A 21,786-nucleotide genomic window follows, 5' to 3' on the forward strand; every position below is an offset into this window, starting at 1 on the left:
TCCTAGCCTTGCTCGGGAGTTAGTACTAGGGCACTGTGGTTGAGAATGGAGTGAGCCTGGCTGGTATAGAGCGTGCTACAGGTATTCAGAAAGGATAGACTTTCAAGTTTCTTCACAACGTCAAAAGTTTTCATACATTTTTGTCTCCAAGTGTCATATTTTCAAAACTGTAAAGTTTACTTCATCAGGAATGCATTAAAAAAAACACTCAAATTATTATAAATCAGGGGCGAAATTCTCCGGTATCGGCGCGATGTCCGCCGACCGGCGCCACAAACGGCGCAAATCAGTCGGGCATCGCGCCGCCCCAAATTTGTGAATCCTCCGCATCTTGGGGGGCCCCGCCCTAACCTTGAGGGGCTAGGCCCGCGCCGGACTGATTTCCGCCCCGCCAGCTGGCGCGGAAATGACATTGCCAGGCGGCGCATGCGCGGGAGCGTTAGCGGCCGCTCACGGCATCCCTGCGCATGCGCTGTGGAGGGAGTCTCTTCCGCCTCCGCCATGGTGGAGACCGTGGCCAAGGCGGAAGGAAAAGAGTGCCCCCACGGCACAGGCCCGCCCGTGCATCGGTGGGCCCCGATCGCGGGCTAGGCCACCGTGGGGGCACCCCCCCCCCCCCCCCCCCCGGGGCCAGATCGCCCCACGCCCCCCCCAGGACCCCGGAGCCCGCCCGCGCTGCCTTGTCCCGCCGGTAAGGTAGGTGGTTTAAACCACGTCGACGGGACAGGCATTCTAGCAGCGGGACTTCGGCCCATCTGGGCCGGAGAATCGTGGGTGGGGGGGCCCGCCAACCGGCGCGGCACGATTCCAGTCCCCGACGAATCTCCGGTGCCGGAGAATTCGGCAACCGGCGGGGGCGGGATTCACGCCCGCCCCCGGCGATTCTCCGACCCAGCGGGGGGTCGGAGAATCTCGCCCCAGAATAGTCATCCCATAGATACACACAAATGGGCTCGGCCGCCCATTTTGAACAGCACTCAATTCTCTTCTTCATTGGATGTACAATGGGGTTGGAGGTTTTCTATGAGCTCTTTCTGCAATATTTGCAAAGACCAATATCATCCCTTTGATCTTCATTTAAAAAAAATTAAACATTAGTTTGCACTTTTAAATTTCTTTTTTTCTTTGGTTTTAAACTTAGCGTACCCAATTCTTTTTTTTTTCCAATTAAGGGGCAATTTAGCGTGGCCAATTCACCTAGCCTGTACATCTTTGGGTTGTGGGGGTGAAACCCACGCAAACACGGGGAGAATGTGCAAACTCTACACAGACAGTGACCCAGAGCTAGGATTGAACCCGGGTCCTAAGTGGTTTTAAGTTCTCTTGAAGGATTATTGTCTGGACGATCATAACTTTCTTTTAGGCCTTGCTCATTCTTAGTCATGAGCTCTGAAACATGGGAAATAAAAGATAGACTGTCGGTAGGAAAGGACGTATTTCCCCTTTCACCAGTCACTGAAGGCTTTGCAGAGCAATCTTAAGTTTTGATTAATGTAAAGTTGTAAATATCGCCCATTTCGATAGTTGACATCTCAGGGGTTAAAAGACAGCAGAAGTGAAATGTATGCAAGATAAATCAGTCCATTTCCATGCATAAGCACGTGGCAGCTCCACTCCAGGCACAGGTTTAGGGCACAGGTTTATGTGAAAAAGGGCTTAACATCAGAAACGATTAAAGATTTTTAACTCTTGTAATAAAGAATAAATAAAGGCACAAAGGTAACAAACTCCAATATTAATCAGGCTACATTTCTTCCTCAACCTCTTGATCTTTTTCAGATGATTTCAACAGTCCCATCTCCAGAGGCTCGACCTGTTTTAACTTTGTATGAATCACCCTATAAACACATAAAAGACGTTGGTAAACTTGGTGAAATTGATGATGGTGTGAACGATACTGATTGCAATCATTACAAAATGATCTTTTAACGATACACTGCAATTCAGCCTTTGGGCTGCAAACGTATTGCTTGAATAAAATACCATTGTTCCATAACATGGCTTGAGTTTGAAGTTTTAAAAATATATTATTTGATTGTTGATTCATTATGGTACATTAGCCAGTCATCCCAAGCTCTGTTTTTACTGCTTGCGGGGAACATGACCGCCTGCAATTTCTCCTCCATTTTGCATATTATCCTGATTTGGAAATACATCACCGTTCCTTCTCTGACACTGGGTAAAAAAAAACTTGGAATTCACTTCCTAACAGCACCGTTGCTGTACCTACACCAGGTGGACTGAACAGTTCAAGAAAGACGGCTCACCACTGCCTCCTCAAGGCAAATTAGGAATGGCCAACAGATGTCGCCCTTGCCAGCGATGCTAACATGAACATTTTTTTAGAAATAGAGCTGAGCTTTTTTAATGGATTTGTCCTCCTCTCGTGGAGAACCCTGGAATAGTTTCAGGTTTTCTAAGATTCTGGCATACAGATACTGAAGTCTCCTGGGAGAAACTCTTCTGACTCCCAATTTTAATAACTTCAATGACTGAATTATTGTGGTTTACATCAGGACAAAAGTTTATGCGAAGATGCACATTTTGACTCTAGGGGGCAGAATTGCTACAGTATTTTGAAAGTTGGCATTAAACTAATTCACGTTTTTGTTTGTAGTCTTCGCCTTGTTTTTAAGTCTGAGTGCATACTATTATTGCTATTAAGTAAAAATTGTCAGACATGACTGTAATGACATGAACAGTTATACTTAAAATGTGTTAAGGCGATGCCTGGGACAGGAAGTGACTTTGGGAGCAACTCAGATGTTTTTGTCATTTATATGGGAATGTCCTGATTAAAACAGAGGAGTTTAGAGGTACGTTAACACTGCACAGCTATTCATGGCAGTGTCATGATATTCAAACACACACATCATGATGGACACACCAACAGACAAATCAGAGCACACAACACCACAACCAATCACACACAAGGACACCAACCACATAAAAGCACGAGCACGACACCTAGTGGACAGTAGGTCTGGGGACAAAGACACGGACAAGACCTGTTACAAGATCACAAACAGGGAATCCCCACGTGCAGAGTATCAAGACAAAACTGTACATAGAAAGTTTAAATAAAATAGCGTTGTACCATATACAACCGTGTTGGCTCATCTGTGTGTCAGAACGCCCAACACCACAGGCAGTACCACAGAGACCTCTTCAACTAAAAGTCAGTGTAATTCTAATACACAGGGCAAGATTTTTTCCCATATCGGCCAAGTCCAGTGTCGGCTGGGAAAAGCGGCATTGAGCCTACCAACGACAATGGCGGCTTTTTCCGCTATGTAATTGTTATAACCTGCCTGCTTACCATTGGTTGGGGACTAATGACAATCCCACAATCCTGTGGGAGTATGAGCTTTCCCAATGAGGGGGGCAGAGAAATCATTAGCAGACTCCCTGTATAAGTAAAGCTGGCCAGTTTGGAACCAGCAGGAAGGAGTAAGCAGCAAGCGAGGTTGCTGCTGTTGTGTATATATATATATGTTATTGTAAATAAATGTTATTTCTTTGTATCCTTGAAACTCGTGCTGGATTCTTTGAGGCCCTCACAAAAGTAATGTTTAAAAGAAAAGTGAAGGTCGGCAGGGATTCCGCGACGTATTGCTTGGGGGGGGACACCTCTCTTTCGCCCACCCCGCCATTAACTCTGCTTTGATGATTCGAGCACAGCTTTTAAAGGATGCCCCAGGGCACAGCGAGCGCACCAGGAAACATTCTTCACCCAGCTGCACCCCTTGCATCACCCTCTCCCCACTGAGTGCTACGCTCACCTCTGAGCTCTGCTTGGAGTTCTGCTCACCGAGCTTATGCTTTATGAGACCAGTCATGCATTACGCCGTTCTGACATCATACCCCCGTGGATACATTTTTTGACAGCGGGGTATGATTCTGGGGTATGGGCCCGATAACGAAATGCAAATAGATTACAATTAGGTTCTCGATGTGGAACAGTGGGAAACGTGGCCACCACAGCTGGGGGTTGGGGGGCATCAGGGGACGATCGTTTCCTGTTTTTTACATCGACGTGGAACGCGACTTTGGCCTTCTCGCAATAGTTTCCGCTGCCGTCACCAAACCTGCCCGTCATGAACGGGAGCAAAAAATCCCAGTCAGTAGCACTATTATAATAAATACTTGCGATACCATGTTTAAACCAAGGCCTTGATACAAGAAATACTGACATATCTTATCATGGTAGCATGAAATACAAGCACATCTTCAAAAACACCCATCTTTCTCTGCTGCTTTCAGATATGTTTATGTGAATTAGTCAAACTGTTCATACAGTCAAGTATAATAAGTGGAAGAGCAATTCTATGCCGATGCAAGCTTGTAATACTAATGAAATCTATTGGTGGTTAGAAGCATGCCGTCGGGAACTCGACCGGTTTCGTGCGGAAAATTGCAGGGTGGAGGGTGTCTCTGTCAATGGACTCCTACCGGCGTCATGTAGTTCGCGCACGAGACTCCCAAGCGATTCTCCGGGGACCGCGATTTCGGCGCAGAGGCTCGGAGAATCCAGCCCCAGATTCTACACCGTTACAACTGCATGTTTATGTGAGTGTATGCGTACTCTGGCGTGTAAAGTCACAAGATGAATTGAAAAAGAGAGAGCAGACCCACAAGTATCAGTATTCCGAAAGAGGAAAATCTGTCACATCTCTTTTTGAGTGTTAATTTTATGACTTCTTTGTTTCCTACCCAGAGCCAATATTGTGCGATTCTCTCTCCCCCCTCACTTACACGGAAGGTGGTACTTTCCCTGTTGATCACAGCAGCACTGTAGCCATTTAACACTCCGAGGTGGGCCGGCAGCACTGTAGTCCCAAGCACCCCACTGGCAGCAGTGGTCGGGTGGAGACTACAAATAGTCCCCAGATTCGAACTCAAGTTCAGTTTTCAAAATATCATTGAAAACAGCAAAACTCTAAGGACAGTCATGTTTTCTTTTTAAGCCGAGTGAAGAAATACTGTTACAATCTTCGTAGGTTCACAGAAGTCGGTTAACAGTACACACTGCTTATGTAACTTCTTCTTGGAACACTAGTCTTCAATTAGAATGAGTTAAGTTAGGGATTTCATTTTCTCTGGTGGCATACAGATTAATGCAATTCTGAATACGTTTCTTTGTACAATTGTCAACGTATTTCAATGAATGAGTGTGTTTAAATAGGGCAACTGAGACGCTTTATATAATGCATCAAGCAACACGTTCTGCGGGAGCTCAGAAATATGAATGGGAGACAAAATATTTACTCACCAACTGACAATTGCATAGCTAACCGCCACAGTGAGAAGTGAAAAGGCATAATGCCAACAGTAGCACATGGTAATAAACATCATATTGTCATGGTTGGTTTGGTCCCATTCAGGTCTTCCATTTGGAGGATACAGAATAAATCCAATCTGTAAACAGAAATGAAATAAGCTGGATGAAGGTGATAAGAAATTTTTATAGTTATTTTTAAATTCCACCAATGTGGCTATAAGTTTAATTTATTTCTGATGAAACAATTATGCTATTTAAAGCTAAAAATTAAGGTTGAGCAATGATGGCTGCCATACAAAGTCCAAAAGTTCATTGCAACATTGTTCGAGTGACACTTAACAGTAACAACAACTGATCAATAATGTATAAACTAGGAGGTAAAAGCACATTGTACAATCATATTCCTTGTACCTGAAATATCGAGAAGGTCAGTGCAACATTAAGATTGTATTCATTGGCCCAATGACTGATGATCAGGTGCCTTGGGTGGAAGTCTGGAGATGTGCTAGAATTTGTGAAGTTCCAGAGAAACACATGCAACTATTACAGGACAAATACAGACGAGTAAGAAGCAGTGTGGGGTGGGGGAGGGTGTGAGTGTGTGTGTGTGTGTGTGTGTGTGGGAGGGGGGGGGAGGGGGGTGGAGAGAGGGCCAAAGTTTGATTGCACCAACGTTAGCACTGAGACCCTTCCTCTTCCTGATTGTCATGGATGTTCTGACTGAGCAAGTGAAAAAATAAGTGATTCTTTGGCTGCACCTGCCCGGTAACCGTAAATTCCCGCCTGAGGTCAATGGACCTTTACATGGTCCGCATCCTGCCCGTGGCGATCTTGCAGCGGGCGGGGCTGTAAACTCCAGCCCTAGGTCTGTAGACGACATTGAGCTATGTGATGGAGCATAACCAAATACCTGGTGAACAGGAGAAAAGCACTGGAAAACAAGGTATTGAGATCCGAAGACCAAACATTCAACTTATGGACAGTTAGTTTGAGCAGAGTGGATCAGAGTGAAGGTGTAAAGATAGTTTCAAGTACTTGGGGCCACTGTTGGCAGTAGGTGGAAGTATGGAAATGGAACTTTATCTACAGATTGGCTCTGATTAAAGCAATTGGAAGAAGTGCAGTAGAGAGTTATGTAATGGCAAAGTATTGCTGAAACTGAAAAGGGAGGGCTTCCGGTGACGGCGGGAGGGAGGCAGCCACACACTGGAGGGCTCCCGTTCGGGAATAGGATTTTGGGGGTTTTAACGCCCGGTCCCAGAGGCAACAGAGGCTGAAAAAGCTGTAAGAAGGCACAGTGAGGAGCAGTGTCCAAGTTGGGGGAAAAAACGGTGGTAAAAAAGGGGGTTAATGAAAGTCCACCGGGGAGTGGAAAAGTCAGCGCGGGAACTGTAAGGAAAGCGGAGGATGGGGCACCAGGCGAGGCCGCAGTGCTCACGGCAGAAGAAATGACCAAGGTGATGGCCATGGAACTTGAAAAACAGTTCACAAAGCACATGGAAGCGATGAAGAAGGAGATGGGCGGTATTGAAAGTGCTGGTGGAGGAGGCAATTGCCCCGGTGAGGGCGGCGGTATTGAGCGCAGCGGCGGAGGTGCGGGAGCAAGGTGAGACACTGAAGGAAGTGGAAGAGGCATTATCGCAGCACAGTAATCAACCCACCTCGATGGGGAAGGAGCTGCGGAGGGTGATAGAGACCAACAAGGGTCTGCGAGCCAAAATGGAAGACCTGGAAAACAGATCCAGGCGGCAGAATCTGAGGGTCGTGGGTCTGCCCGGAGGGGTGAAAGGCCCGAGGCCGACGGAGTATTTTGCCACGATGTTGGCGGAGCTATTGGGGTGGGGGACGATCCCTCTCGATACGAACTGGATCGGGCTCAGTGGTCGTGGAGGCCTACACCAAGAGCGAGTGAGCCGCCAAGTGTATTAACTGTTTGTTTCTCTAGGTACAGCGTGAAGGAGAGGCCCTGTTCTGGGCAAAGCAGAAGTGGGAGGTGCAGTGGGCTGGAGCTGGTATATATATATACAGGACTTTACGGTGGAGCTGGCAAGGAGGTGGGCTGCCTTCAGCCGGGTGAAGAAGGCACTGTACATCAGCAAGGTGCAGTGTGGCATAGTATACCCAGCTAAGTTGAGGTTGACCTACAAATCCAAGGACTTTTATTTTGGGACGGCGGAAGCGGCGGAGGGGTTTGCAAAGACAGAAGGACTGTGGCAGAATTGAGAAATGGAACTGAAAGCGGGTCGTGTACCGATGTAGCCTCATGTAACTTTATTTTTTCACTGCGTGTTGGTGTATGTACTAAATGAGTCGACGCTGTATATTTGAACAATGGAAGAGTTGGGACTTTCATTTGCAATGATGGTTCTTTGGGGCTTGGGTGTGTATGCTGGGGTTGTGTGCTCCAGGGGATTTCTTGGTTTTCCTGGGACCGGGCAAGGGGGAAGGAGACCCGGGCGGGGGCCTCCACGCTGGCCGGTGTAAGCTGGCCAGTGAACGGGAGTGAGGTGCGGCCATCAGAGACTGGTAGAACAGGTTTCGTTGAGACTAGCAGGGGTGAAAGGTTGGGGGAAGGAACCGAGGCTGGGGGAGGAGTTTACAAGAGGAAGTGGAGGGGAGGAATCTGTGCGGGGTGGGGGGGGGGGGGGGGTACAATTCATGGGTGTCATTCATGGTTCTATTTCGGGGATTAGATGGCGTTGAATATTAGGGGTGGGTGGGGGGTGGACTATATATGTCAATGGTGACCATAGGCGATTCCTGGTTCCTTTTTCTCTCATTGGAAGGTTTTGTTTATTTGATGCTTATATTGTCAGGTGGGCTGTTGTTTGGGGGGTTGGTGGGAGGATGGGATCGTTGTTGTTAATAAGGGGGTTGACATTGTATTCGTTACCGTTTACTGTTTGTTGGTGGGATGTAAACTTTGAAGAAAATGTGAAAATGGAGAATAAAAATATATTTTTTTAAACTGAAAAGAATCTACACGAGAGTTATGAGACTGACTTTGCTGTGTCATGCATAAACATGGTCAACACCAAGAAGAAAGGAACAATGAATGATGCTCAGAATATGTGGATGCTGAGATGAATGTGTGGAGTAACAAGGACAAAATCAGGAAGCAGCACAATAAAGGGACAGGGAAGGTTGTGGGAGACTGAAGTTGTATGATCATCTATTATGCAGAGAGAGGAAATCTGGTGAAGTGAGTGATGGAGGTAGCACTGCAAAAAAGAAGAGGGGGAAAAGGCAAAGAACAGATGGAAAGATGCATGGGATTTGATGAGGAAAGGGGGACAGACAGGGGATGGAGAAAGTCGATCACACTGTGGCGATCCCAAGTAAAATGAGAGAAGCCAAAAGATGATTATTCATTAGCACCTGGAAATTGTCAGGAAATCCTTTGGCCTAATTTTACATTGTGGGAGGGATTTTCTGCTCCTGTTTTTGAGGACTGGGATAGGCGGGGGGGACAGAAAATCCTGTAGGAGTCCCAAAACACGTTTTACGTTGGTGGGATTGTCCCTGCGATGTCCCTGCCCCTCCACCATCGATTTTGAACATCGGGATCCCAATTTGAATATTTTTTAAAATAAATTTAGAGTGCCCAATATTTCTTTTCCAATTAAGGGGCAATTTAGCGTGGCCAATCCACCTAACCTGCACATCGTTGGGTTGTGGGGGTAAAACCCACAGACACGGGGAGAATGCATTTGAATATATTTAAATACAATTATCAGACCTTTACGCCAGATCTTTCCTCCCGCCCGCCGTTAAATTGTCCATTCACGTTGACATGAATCACGGAAACGCACAGATTCCCGGGGGGGGGGGAGGACATGCCCACTGTACCCTGGTACAGTGCCAGGGAGCGGGTTATTCCGCAATAGAAGTTCCGTGGGGGAGGGGGGTAGCGGAGCTCTGTGGTATGGGAAATCCATAGTTCTGCAGTGGGGAGTGGGAGGAGCTCCATGGAGGATGGTGAGGGATTCTTTTTTTAATTCTCCGCACCTGGCTGCCCTTTAAAAACAGTGGCCCGATCTTTCAAAAACCCGAGCTGCTAACGGGTTGGGTTTGAACGTGACGCTGTGGGAACTGCCCACTCGCCTTTTTTTCTCTGTGAGCCAAAAAATACAGCGGTGGAAGTTGCCCTTAGAACAGTGGCTTCCAGTCTACTTTTCCCGTCCGCTATGCCACTCTGCCAGGCACTGAGAAAGTTTTACCCTAAATCTTTAGAATTTATTTCAATCACATAAGCAGCGTGCAAATAAATATTAGATTTGGACCAGGAATAATCACTCTTAACTGTTGATTGTGAAGCCCACTTAACAAGAACTCGTATGAATACGTTCTTCTCGGAGGTGGAGGATAGATGTGAACGGTGCCAAAGAGGCCTGGCCAACCATGCCCACATGTTCTGGTCTTGCCCCAGACTTGCGGGGTACTGGACAGCCTTCTTCGAGGCAATGTCTAAAGTGGTGGGGATGAGGGTGGAGCCATGCCCGAAAGTGGCGGTCTTCGGGGGTATCAGACCAGCCAGATCTATTCCTGGGGAGGAGGGCGGACGCCCTTGCCTTTGCCTCCCTGAACGCCCGCCATAGAATCCTGTTCGGCTGGCGGTCAGCAGCACCACCCAAAGCTGCAGACTGGCTGTCCGACCTCTCAGAATCTCTCCAAATGGAGAAAATCAAATTCGCCATCCGAGGGTCAGACGGCGGCTTCCACAGAACGTGGGAGCCATTCACCCAATTGTTCCGGGACCTGTTTGTGGCCAACGAACAAGCAGAAGAATAGCCAGGTAGCCAAGAATCAGGGGCAAGTAGACGAGGTGGGGGAGGGAGGGATAGACCGGGGGTGGGGGGATGGGGGGGGGGGGGGGAATAGCAGCTAAACCTAAGAGAAAAGAAAGACGAACCACAGGAGAAGGGGGGGGGGGGGGGGGAAGAGGGAGGAGACAGGGAACAATAGAGGGGAACCAGTGAGGTGGGGGGGAGGCAAGGGAATGACAGCCGGAAGGAGGGCATGGGAAACAATAACCAACTTGGCATCTACAGGAGCAGAGAACAATGAAAATCCAGGTGAAAGGCGGGATGAACAGCTGAAGCGGAGGTGATCGCGAGACGACAATGGCAGCGAAAACCGTCCGGGAGAAGCAGCGACAACACCAACACCAGATCCATTCGCGTATTGCCCTCTGTAATTGTTCTGTATTTGTTTCCCCAGCGCCCGCCCCCCCCCACAAACAGATGCCTACTTATGTGCTAAAAACAATATTCCCAATTGTGCAGAGCTGCTGTTGTTGAGCTAGCACATAAAACCCTACCAGTTATTTTATTCTAACTTTATTTTTGTTGTTGTTTGTTTTGTTTTTTGTGCATGTTCCCTTCTCTTCTATGTATATATATATATATGTGTATTCTATTCTGTGTACATAACGGTAAATATACTCTGTTCAAAAACCCAATAAAAAACATTTATTAAAAAAAACTGTTGATTGTGAAACCAAATCCTTGAACAATATTTGAACAAATGTAATACTGACTGAACGATCTTCACTAATGTTTTAAGTAGACTTTGGAAAGGTACAGGGATAATGAGTGATATTATTTGTTTGCCATCTGGTATTTTATTTGTTTGCCATCTGGTATTGCTGTGAACATGGCAGTGAGCCCTGACAAAAGGAAAACAGTGCAACTGCAAGAAAAGGGGCAGCTTAGAGACCAAACTGCTCATCTGGATTGACACTTTTAAAAAAAACTTTATTGTCATGTTTGCTTGCGATAGTTATTACTTAACATAATGTTTTTTAAATGGACTTGTGCTCATTATTAGCACTCACTTAAAAACACTGGTGCCCTCTATTGTAGTGTGACAACAATGCTATATTCTCCGCTTCTCCAGGGGAACAGTCTGCAGATGCAAATTATGCAGCTACTCTTTATTGAATTTTTGAAAAAAGGGAAAATTACAAATATGCAAAAAGTTCAACATGTGAAAACAATCAAAATCCCAACAGAATAAAAAAAGGAGCCATGTTCGAATTCATAAATTCTTAACCCACACGTTTAGTAATAATAATCTTTATTAGTGCCGCAAGTAGGCTTACATTAACACTGTAGTGTTAATATAATTAACATTATTTACACTCCGGCGCCTGTTTGGGTACACGGAGGGAGAATTCAGAATGCCCAATTCACCTAACAAGCATGTCTTTCGGGATTTGTGGGAGGAAACCGGAGCATCCAGAGCAAACCCACGCAGACACGGAGAGAATGTTCAGACTCCGCACAGACAGTGACCCAAGCCGGGAATCGAACCTGTGTCTCTGGCGTTGTGAAGTAACAGTGCTAACCACTGTGCTACCGTGTCACACATAGTCCGAGGATTGCGGTTTTTGTATTCATCATATTGACAACAGTAACCTGCACAAACAATATAACCCACGCCAACCAGTCCCTGGATTCTAAAAGGGGAGAAACACCGTCTTAAAACAAGAAGTTGAAAACCTCTGAGTTAATGAAATTGGGTAAATATTTCATTTAAAACATGTTCAAGATATTTGCACTTCTGGCATTAACGAGCAAAAAAATCAATCAATTAAAGTTCAATTAAATATTATGTAATACTTCTCTCTCAAGGGCAGCACGGTGGGGCAATGGTTAGCACTGATGCCTCACGGTGCCGAGGTCCCAGGTTCAATCCCGGCTCTGGGTCACAGTCCGTGTGGAGTTTGCACATTCTCCCTGTGTTTGTGTGGGTTTCGCCCCCACAACCCAAAAGATGTGCAGGGTAGGTGGATTGGCCACGCTAAATTGCCCCTTAATTGGAAAAAATGAATTGGGTACTCTAAATTGTATTAAAAAATCAAATACTTCTCATCAGAGAAATATACTGTACTTTGAAAACGCGTCATCAGTGCTTGCTAATTCTTTGAGGATACTTGGATTTAGATCATAGAATGGGACTCGTTTGACAGATCCCAAAACGGTTACTCTTGTTCTGCTTTTATTACTTTTGGGCTAACTAGCCTTGGAGGAATTTGTTATGTCTAGGAGGAATAGAAAGAACAACCTAGACAAAAGCAAGGAAGATTTGATAACTGGGCTGTGATTTGAAGGGTAATTACCATGTTTCACAACTAATTACTGTAGAACTGGCAGTATTGAACATTAAAATGTCCCATATCTACAAGGTTCAAAACACAGCACGCACACATCCCAGTTCACGCCACATGCACAAAAATACTAAGTAGGTAATGGGGGCGATTCTCCGATATGGAGAGCAAGTGCCCGCGCCGCCGTGAACGCCGTCGCGTTCCACGTCGGCGCAAACGGGCCTACGCCGCGGCCAATTCACTGCCTGAGAGCGGGCCAGCAGCGGCACCGTGAGGAACACGGTGTGCGGAGCGCTGGAGCGGCGCCGTCATCATGTGACACCATGATGACGCCGCGCCACATATAAGGAAGCGTGCAGGGCGCACAGAAACACCGGGGGACGACATGGAGGAGCCCCGTCGCGCCGCACCCCGCTTCAGGGACAGTGACCTGGAGTCACTGTTGGATGCAGTGGAGGAGCGCAGGGCCATCCTCTACTCCCAACGAGGACAACAGCAGTCAAGCAGCACCGTGAGGCGTGGATGGCGAGAGGTGGGGGCCACAGTCAGCACTGTGGGGCACATCCCCTGCACGGGAGAACAGTGCAGGAAGAAGCTGCACGACCTCACAAGGGCAGCGAGGCTAAGATCCCTGAGCCGCGCCCTGGGCAATGCCCCCCCCCCATTGCCCACGCAAGGGGGGGCCACCGGGGGGGGGCCGGAGGGGGCGGGGGGGGCTGATTGCACCTGGGACACATGTGGACTCCCCCCCCCCCCCATGGGCAGGTGCCATGGCATGGGTCGGAGTGTCCCCTGCGTGTGGTAAAGTTGCATTCATACGTGCGTCCTGCAAATGCGCGTCAACCATGTGCTCCACCCACACCCCCCAAGGGCAAGACAGCGCTCAATTTCCGGGAGCGTGCAAGAACCGGAGGTGGATCTCCCCAGCTGCACCCCCTGACCCCATACAAGCATGGGGCACTGGACCTTGCCGGGGGAGCCGCCAGCCAGGAGGGAGCGCCGTGCCAGGTCGGAGGCGAAGTTCCAAGTGAGAATCCACTGTATGCATGCAGTCCCTCAGCCCATCTCTGTCCCCACCCCCCCTCACACCTCACCACCTGACACTGCACCACCCCACAGTCCACGCCCTCACCACCCCACCGCCTGACACTGCACCACCCCACAGTCAAAGCCCTCACTACGCACCCCCTTAACCCCTAACAAACGACGACGCAAGACTAACGAGACCTGCCTTAATGTGTTATCCAGGGCCACACGAGCACCGCCGTGGGACCGACTGTTCACCACGCCGACGTGCAGCACCAACCTCTTCCGGCCGCAGTGTCCAACCGGACAGACAGGGACGACAACGGGCGGGAGAGCCATCCTCTGAGGCTGGCACACAGAGGCCTGACGCACAGAGGACAGACAGAGACGTCAGGACGGATGATAACGACTCATATGAAAGTCTGACGGACGGGGAGGGGATAGCTAGTCCGGACAGTGACGCAAAGAGGACGTCGCGGCACTCGAGGTACGGGGGCAGGGAACCTCGCACCGGCCGTGGTCGAAACCCAGCGGGCCACGGCTCCACACAGGAGACAGAGCTGGGGACAGACGAAGACCTAGCGGCTGCGGCACTGCTGTCACCCACACCCCCCAACACCACATATGCACTCACGTCGGTTGGGCAAGTTAGTGGCGAGGCATCTGGTACACATTCTGGTGCGCACCACACAGTCAAAACGGTACAGCAGGTGGAGGTAGGAGAAGCCAAGGGCCTGGACGGTCGGAGGGCAGGCCAGGCCCAGCACCCAGCTGCGGCCCAGACGGCTCCCGCTTTCCTGGCCATCCCAGGCCCACCCACAGACCCGATGCAATTGGCACCCCAGGGACCAGACGATGGGATGACAGCTGTCTTCTGGCAACTGCAGACGCAGCTGGAGTAGTCAATCCACGTCCAGGAGCAGGGAGTGTTGCCGGTCATGGCTGCAACCCAGGCCGACACCGCATGGGTGGCGTCCGTGATGGAGGCAATGGGGGAAATGGCTTCGGCCATGGGTCAGGTTCTTCAGGGCGTGGGGCTTAGTGCGTACGTGTCATGCATGGCCCATGACAGGACTGCCCTCTCACAGGCAGCCATGCTCCAGAGCCACATGGACATTACCACCGTGCTCCGGGCTCTGGCCCAGTCTCAGCAGGCCATCACTGAGAGCATCGGCAGCCTTGTCCATGTGATGGACGGCGTCGCCCAAACCCAGCGGGAGGTAGAGATGTCCCTGACAGGGATGTCGCACTCCCTCAGCTCCATAGCCGGCAACGTTCAGACCCTGGTCGATACCACAGCTGGCCTCCAGGACGGGCAGCGCCAGGTGTCGGTGGTGCAACGGGGCGTGACTCCCCGCGCACCGCCGTCCCTTAGAGAGGCCTGGGGGCCAATTGGCTCCACGGGGGAGGAGGTGGTCCCGGTGCCAGTCCCTGTAGCCACAGCAAGGGAGGAACCGGGGCACTCGCACTCCCCCCCGTCATGTCCCTGGTGCATCTGGCGGGCAGTGGGCAGAGGAGGGTGTCACCGCGCCATCCTGCACACCCGCCGAGCAGCCTGGCCCATCCAAGCCGGGCCGCCCTAGGAAGCGCACGCCGACGGGAAGCCAAGTCGAAGGGCAAGACTCTCAGCAGTCCACATCCACTCCTGCTGTTCCGTCTGGGGGAACACCTAGACGTAGTGGTAGGGCCCGTAAGGCAAAAATGTTTGGCACGTAGTGTTGATAACTTTTGGTTGGTTCAATTGGCTCTGTTTTATAACCTTTGCTCTTGAGTTGCCAGGTATCTTTATACCGCCACGAGGTTCAAGTTCAAGTAATGATCAATAACTCAATACACCGATTAGTAAGATTCAAAATAAAGCATATTTATTATACACAGTAATCGCTACTCATGCACAAATTCTACGTCTAAGCTACTTCTACAACTAACAGGCCTATACTTAACTTTGGACTGGCCCACCAGGTCAGGGGAACAAATGGCCTTTCGTTCGGGTTCTGAGTCTGCGGGATTCAAAGTTGGTACGGAACTATCTCGTAGCGAGCGTTAACTTAAGACTTCCTGGATATCAGCGGTGGCTGGACCGGTCACGGTCAAGGGTTGGTTCGTGTTGCTGAGTGACCCGGTCAAGAAGAACAATTTGAGCTTGGGGGCTTAACTTTTTAGTCCCCAGGGGCTTCCCGCCTTTTGGGGCAGACCCTGTACCTGGTTCCAAGTAATTGGACTTCGTTCCAATCGCTTGGTTCGATTTCTCCAATACTGGAGTGGTTCCCTGATCGATGGGCGGTCTTGAGGTGTCTGTTAACCTCTTTTGTGTTGGCTCCTGCTGGCGCCAGGGAGTCTGGCTTAGCTTTGTTTATCCAAAATGTTGCGATTGTTCCCGGGGATCGATCATTAGTATGTAGATGGCTGCTACATTATTATGCAGATGGCTGCTTGTATCGATGCTGTCTGGGCTTTTGCAGAGTTTAATACACAGTAACTTGCACCTGCTGGTTTCTGCCTGTGTTGGCTGAATTTCCCTTCAGCCTTTGCTGTCCTCCATTTTAAATCGGGACTTGGCCAACCCAGGTGGCTACTAGTAAGTTGGCATGGGTACAGGGCACAGATTAGTTATATGGGCTAGGGCACGTGTGTTGCATTGTCACAATAAATGTTGCTACTCCAAACCTCCATGCGCCTGCCGTTTTTCTGGGGGTGGGGTGGGGGTGTGGGGGGGGGGGGGGTTAGGGGGGGAAAACAGGGGCGTCATTCTCCCACCCCCCGCCGGGTCGGAGAATGGCCGTTGGACGCCGTGAATCCTGCCCCCGCCGAAGTCTCCGGTACCGGAGATTGGGCGGGGGCGGGAATCGGGCCGCGCCGGTTGGCGGGACCCCCCGCTCAATTCTCCGGCCCGCATGGGCCGAAGTCCCGCCCAGAAATTGCCTGTCCCGCCGGCGTAAATTAAGCCTGGTATTTACCGGCGGGACCAGGCGGCGTGGGCGGGCTCCGGGGTCCTGGGGGGGGGGCGCGGGGCGATCTGACCCCGGGGGGTGCCCCCACGGTGGCCTGGCCCGCGATCGGGGCCCACCAATCCGCGGGCGGGCCTGTGCCGTGGGGGCACTCTTTCCCTTCCGCCTCCGCCACGGCCTCCACCATGGCGGAGGCGGAAGTGACTCTCCTCACTGCGCATGTGCGGGAAACCTTCAGCGGCCGCTGACGCTCCCGCGCATGCGCCGCATTTCCGCGCCAGCTGGCGGGGCAACAAACGCCATTTCCGCCAGCTGGCGGGGCGGAAATCCCTCCGGCGCCGGCCTAGCCCCTCAATGTCGGGGCTCGGCCCCCAAAGATGCGGAGCATTCCGCATCTTTGGGGCGGCGCGATGCCCGTCTGATTGGCGCCGATTTGGGCGCCAGTCGGCGGACATCGCGCCGTTGGGGGAGAATTTCGCCCCAGGTGTGGGGGGTTAGAGGCAGGAAGCGGGTTGTGGCGGTGTGGGGGGGAAGGGAGGGTGGCGGTGTGGGGGGGTTAAGAGGGGGAAGTGGGCGTGCCCACTGGCGGTTCTGGCCGAGGATCATCTCAAGGGTGAGGCCGGGAGCGGACCCCACCCCGACACCAAACACGCCTTGTCCTCTGTGCGACAACGCCCGTGGCCCCACATGGACATGTGATGGAGTGTCCCTGCTACATAGAGAGGACACCGAGGTGGCGGTGTTCAAAAATGGCCATGAGTCAGACGGTCAGTAGCGATTTGTGGCTTACAGCTCATCGCAGAGCGGGTTGTCATCATCCAGCATGGCAGTGTTCACACCTGTTTACGGAGGTAGCAGTCTACCGACAGTGACGAGGTGCCGCAGGTGCAGTGCAGCGTGATGGTGGTACCGTGTCTGGTAGGGTTGGGTGTTGGTGCGGGACGTGTGTGAGGGGAGTGCTGCGTGGTGCCAATGCGTGCAGTCAACGGTGCCAGTGCCCTGAAGAACGATGCCCTCCCCCTCATGAACGAACCGTGCGCTGATCAGCGCATCACGTGCCCGCTGCCCCAATCGGTTCCGTCGTGCGGCCTCTCGGCCGTATCCCGCGCCCCGATGGTGTCGATGCCCCGCCGCCCTCCCCCCCCCTCCTCTTCCCCCACCACACCCTCCTCCTCCTCCTCATGATCAGCGTCGGCGGCCTCTTCGGCCTCACGTGCGTCCTCCACCTCCATGACATCGCCCCTCTGTTGGGCGATGTTGTGCAGAACGCAGCATGCAACGACGATCCGTCCGATCCTGTCAGGGTCGTATTGCAGGGCCCCCCTGATCGGTCCAGGCACCTGAACCTCATTTTGAGGAGACCGAAGCACCTCTCCACGACACCCCTGGTTGCTGCGTGCGCCTCATTGTACCAGCGCTCCGCATTGGTCTGTGGCCTCCGTATGGGCATCAATAGCCACGGCCGCAACGGATAACCCCTGTCACCCAGTAACCAACCCAGGGTGGGTGACCCTCGAAAATTGCGGAGATGAACGACTGTGCCAAAATAAAGGCGTCATGCACGCTTCCCAGATATTGGGCGCAAACGTGCATAATCCTCATCCCCTGGTCGCACACCACCTGTACGTTGATCGAGTATGCCCCCTTCCTGTTCATGAAGACATCCCTGTCCCGCGGTGGTGCACCATCCACGACACCCTGTACCATCGGAATGCCCACCATCTTGACGAATTGCGATGCCCTGGCAGCCTGGTGAGCACGGTCCTCCGGGAAGTCGATGAACCGACCCGCGACTGCATAGAGGCCATCGGTTACTGCCCGGATGCACTGGTGCACCGAGGCCTGACTGATCCCGCACAGGTCCCCGCTCGGCGACTGGAAGGAGCCGGTCGCAGAAAAATTCAGGGCCACAGTTATCTTCCTCCTCACTGGGAGGGCATGTCCTCCCCCTGTTCCACGTGGCTCGAGGTGTGCCAGCAGGTTGCATGTATGTGCAACCGTCCCACGGCTCATCCGGAGTCTGCTCCTGCATGCTACCTCCGTCATGTCCTCGTACGAGATGCGGTCCCGGTACACTCGGTCACACATGGCACGCCTCCGCCGCCTTGGCACGACCACCTGATCGTCCTCGTCCCCCGGTGACGCTTCAGGATCTGTGTCGTCGCCCTGTTCCCGGCTGGCGACGTGGGGGTGGTCTGTGCCCTCCGCCTCCTCGTGGACTGGTCGGGCATGGTGGCCTGTAGCAGTAGTGCCTGGCATGGGGCCCTCCGCTGCCACTCCCTCTGCCGCCTCATGAGCCTCCCTCCTCGCACGCAACGGTTTGCCACCTGCATGGCTGCCGCTGCCGCCACCATGGCGAACATCGACGGCTGCCTGCAAAAACATCATGCACTTGAAGTGGGGCGGGGTGGGGGGGGTTTGGTATGGGAGGGAGAGGCAAGGACGGTTGTTAGTAGGACGCTTTGACAAGCGTCAGCCAGGGCCCTTTGGATGAATGGGTGCCCAGGCAGCCGGCACACTGTTCAATCAGACACGCACCGTCCCACCTGCCACGGTATCCGTTTCCCGCACCGCTCAACCCGTGCCTCCGCATCGCTCGGCCAGCAGACAGACCCCTTCACCATGGCGCCGGTTTGGTATGATGCCACCCTCCTGCCGCCGCACTCCATCGGGGATTCTCCGTCCCACGGCCAACCGTTAGTTGGGCCCCCCCCAACCCGGTAGGATGGTGGTATCATTTGCACCGCTCAGTCCTCCGTTCCCCTTCCCAGGACCACAACACCGCCACCGTTCCCAACCCCATTTCCCCCTTCCGTGCACTCCCTCACACAACCCATCCTCGTTGGCCTTGTCGTCGCCCGTCCAAGACCGCCATCCCCTCCACTCCCTCCCCCCCTCCATTCCCCCTTCCTCGTCCTCTCTTCCCCCCCCCCCCTCCCCACCCACCCAATAGGTGAGTTATGTTACTGATGATCTGGGAAGAAATGTTGGTAAGGAATGAAAATCAGGGCAGGTTCTGCATAAAGGCGATAAAATCTGTTCCACCAGATTGCTATTAAGCCATTATAGAGACAACCTACACTGTTGCGGCAGAATTTCAACATATGTCTGCCCTTTTCAACTGAAAAACAGATGGTTACAAATCAGAGAGTGGTAACGGGATCTTTGCTCGCCCATTAGTGCCGAAGGCCCACATGATGAAATCACCGAACCAGCTATCTTTTAATCCTCTCTCCACAGATGCTGCCTGACCTGCTGAGTATTTCCAGAATTCTTTGTTTTTATTTCAGATTAACAGCATCTGCAGTACTTTGCGTTTCCATGCTTTATTTCACATGGTTTCCCCCCTCTCCTGATCACTTTCACCACCACCCCCAACACTCCCTCACTAACCCCCGATCACTTTCTCCAACTGGAATTAATGTTCTCTTCATCACTGAAATACCTGGGAAGGTCCAGCAAGACGATGGAGCAAACAACTCCTCGACCCAAGTGCCTACATGATCGAGCGAGCGATTTTTGCTAAATTCATCAGGCTCCAAAGAGCCCTCAAGGTGACCGAGATGGGGGCCGTAAGTAGAACTACCAGTGTAGCCCACAATGCTGCTCCACAGAAATGGTGTTTTATCAGCATTGGAGCGCTAAGGTTTCAGGTTTAGAACCTCCGGGCAAACTCAATTATGGTAATCAGTAATTAGGACTGAAATTGTTTGCTAAATCCAGACTTCAAAACACACTCATTTAATCCGCCCTTCACTGGTTTTGCACCTGTTTCACCCTTCGGCCAAAATAAACACCACCTTCTGTTTCTGACTAGATTCAGCACTCAGCCTGTCAATCATTGCAAAGTAGCAATCAAAGAAAACAGCATTCCAGCTAGATAATTAAAACAACAGAAAGGATGTGACCCAGAAGTGACCTTGCAGAATATTGAAAAGAATATTTTAGAGAACAGGTAAATTAGGAATAATAATAATATAATAATCTTTATTGCCACAAGTAGGTTTACATTAACATTGCAATGAAGTTATTGTAAAAACCCCTAGCCGCCACATTCCAGCGCATATTCGAGTACACAGAGGGAGAATTCAGAATGTCCAATAAGATTAGGGAGGGTGGTAAAAGAGGTGGGGGGGTGGCATTATTAATTAGAGATAGTATAACAGCTGCAGAAAGGCAGTTCGAGGAGTATCACCCTATTGAGGTAGTATGGGTTGAAGTCAGAAATAGGAAAGGAGCAGTCACCTTGTTAGGAGTTTTCTATAGGCCCCCCAATAGTAGCAGAGATGTGGAGGAACAGATTGGGAAACAGATTTTGGAAAGGTGCAGAAGTCATAGGGTGGTAGTCATGGGCGACTTTAACTTCCCAAATATTGAATGGAAACTCTTTAGATCAAATAGTTTGGATGGGGTGGTGTTTGTGCAGTGTGTCCAGGAAGCTTTTCTAACACAGTATGTAGATTGTCCAACCAGAGGAGGGGCAATATTGGATTTAGTACTGGGTAATGAACCAGGGCAAGTGATAGATTTGTTAGTGGGGGAGCATTTTGGAGATAGTGACCACAATTCTGTGACTTTCACTTTAGTAATGGAGAGGGATAGGTACGTGCAACAGGGCAAGGTTTACAATTGGGGGAAGGGTAAATACGATGTTGTCAGACAAGAATTGAAGTGCATAAGTTGGGAACATAGGCTGGCAGGGAAGGACACAAGTGAAATGTGGAACTTGTTCAAGGAACAGGTGCTACGTGTCCTTGATATGTATGTCCCTGTCAGGCAGGGAAGAGATGGTCGAGTGAGGGAACCATGGTTGACAAGAGAGGTTGAATGTCTTGTTAAGAGGAAAAAGGTGACTTATGTAAGGCTGAGGAAACAAGGTTCAGACAGGGCATTGGAGGGATACAAGATAGCCAGGAGGGAACTGAAGAAAGGGATTAGGAGAGCTAAGAGAGGGCATGAACAATCTTTGGCGGGTAGGATCAAGGAAAACCCCAAGGCCTTTTACACATATGTGAGAAATATGAGAATGACTAGAGCGAGGGTAGGTCCGATCAAGGACAGTAGCGGGAGATTGTGTATTGAGTCTGAAGAGATAGGCGAGGTCTTGAATGAGTACTTTTCTTCTGTATTTACAAATGAGAGGGGCGATATTGTTGGAGAGGACAGTGTGAAACAGATTGGTAAGCTCGAGGAAATACTTGTTAGGAAGGAAGATGTGTTGGGCATTTTGAAAAACTTGAGGATAGACAAGTCCCCCGGGCCGGACGGGTTATATCCAAGGATTCTATGGGAAGCAAGAGATGAAATTGCAGAGCCGTTGGCAATTATCTTTTCGTCCTCACTGTCAACAGGGGTGGTACCAGGGGATTGGAGAGTGGCGAATGTCGATCCCCTGTTCAAAAAAGGAACTAGGGATAACC

General features: G+C 50.9%; 1 protein-coding gene across 5 annotated transcripts in view; it reads right to left on the reverse strand.

Annotated features, from left to right (window-relative positions):
• Positions 1–1,621: 1,621 nt before the first annotated feature.
• The window catches only part of tmem45a (transmembrane protein 45a), a 141,870-nt gene continuing 121,705 nt past the window's right edge, over positions 1,622–21,786 (reverse strand). For all 5 annotated transcript variants that reach the window (XM_072513482.1, XM_072513483.1, XM_072513486.1 and 2 more), the window contains exons 5-6: positions 5,273–5,418; positions 1,622–1,838 (exon numbers count right to left, since the gene is read on the reverse strand). In XM_072513482.1, the coding sequence (XP_072369583.1) occupies positions 1,745–1,838; positions 5,273–5,418 (240 nt within the window). In that variant the 3' untranslated portion in view covers positions 1,622–1,744. The remainder of the gene's footprint in view (positions 1,839–5,272; positions 5,419–21,786) is intronic.

This window comes from Scyliorhinus torazame, chromosome 8, assembly GCF_047496885.1.
Source record: "Scyliorhinus torazame isolate Kashiwa2021f chromosome 8, sScyTor2.1, whole genome shotgun sequence".
NCBI lineage: Eukaryota > Metazoa > Chordata > Chondrichthyes > Carcharhiniformes > Scyliorhinidae > Scyliorhinus > Scyliorhinus torazame.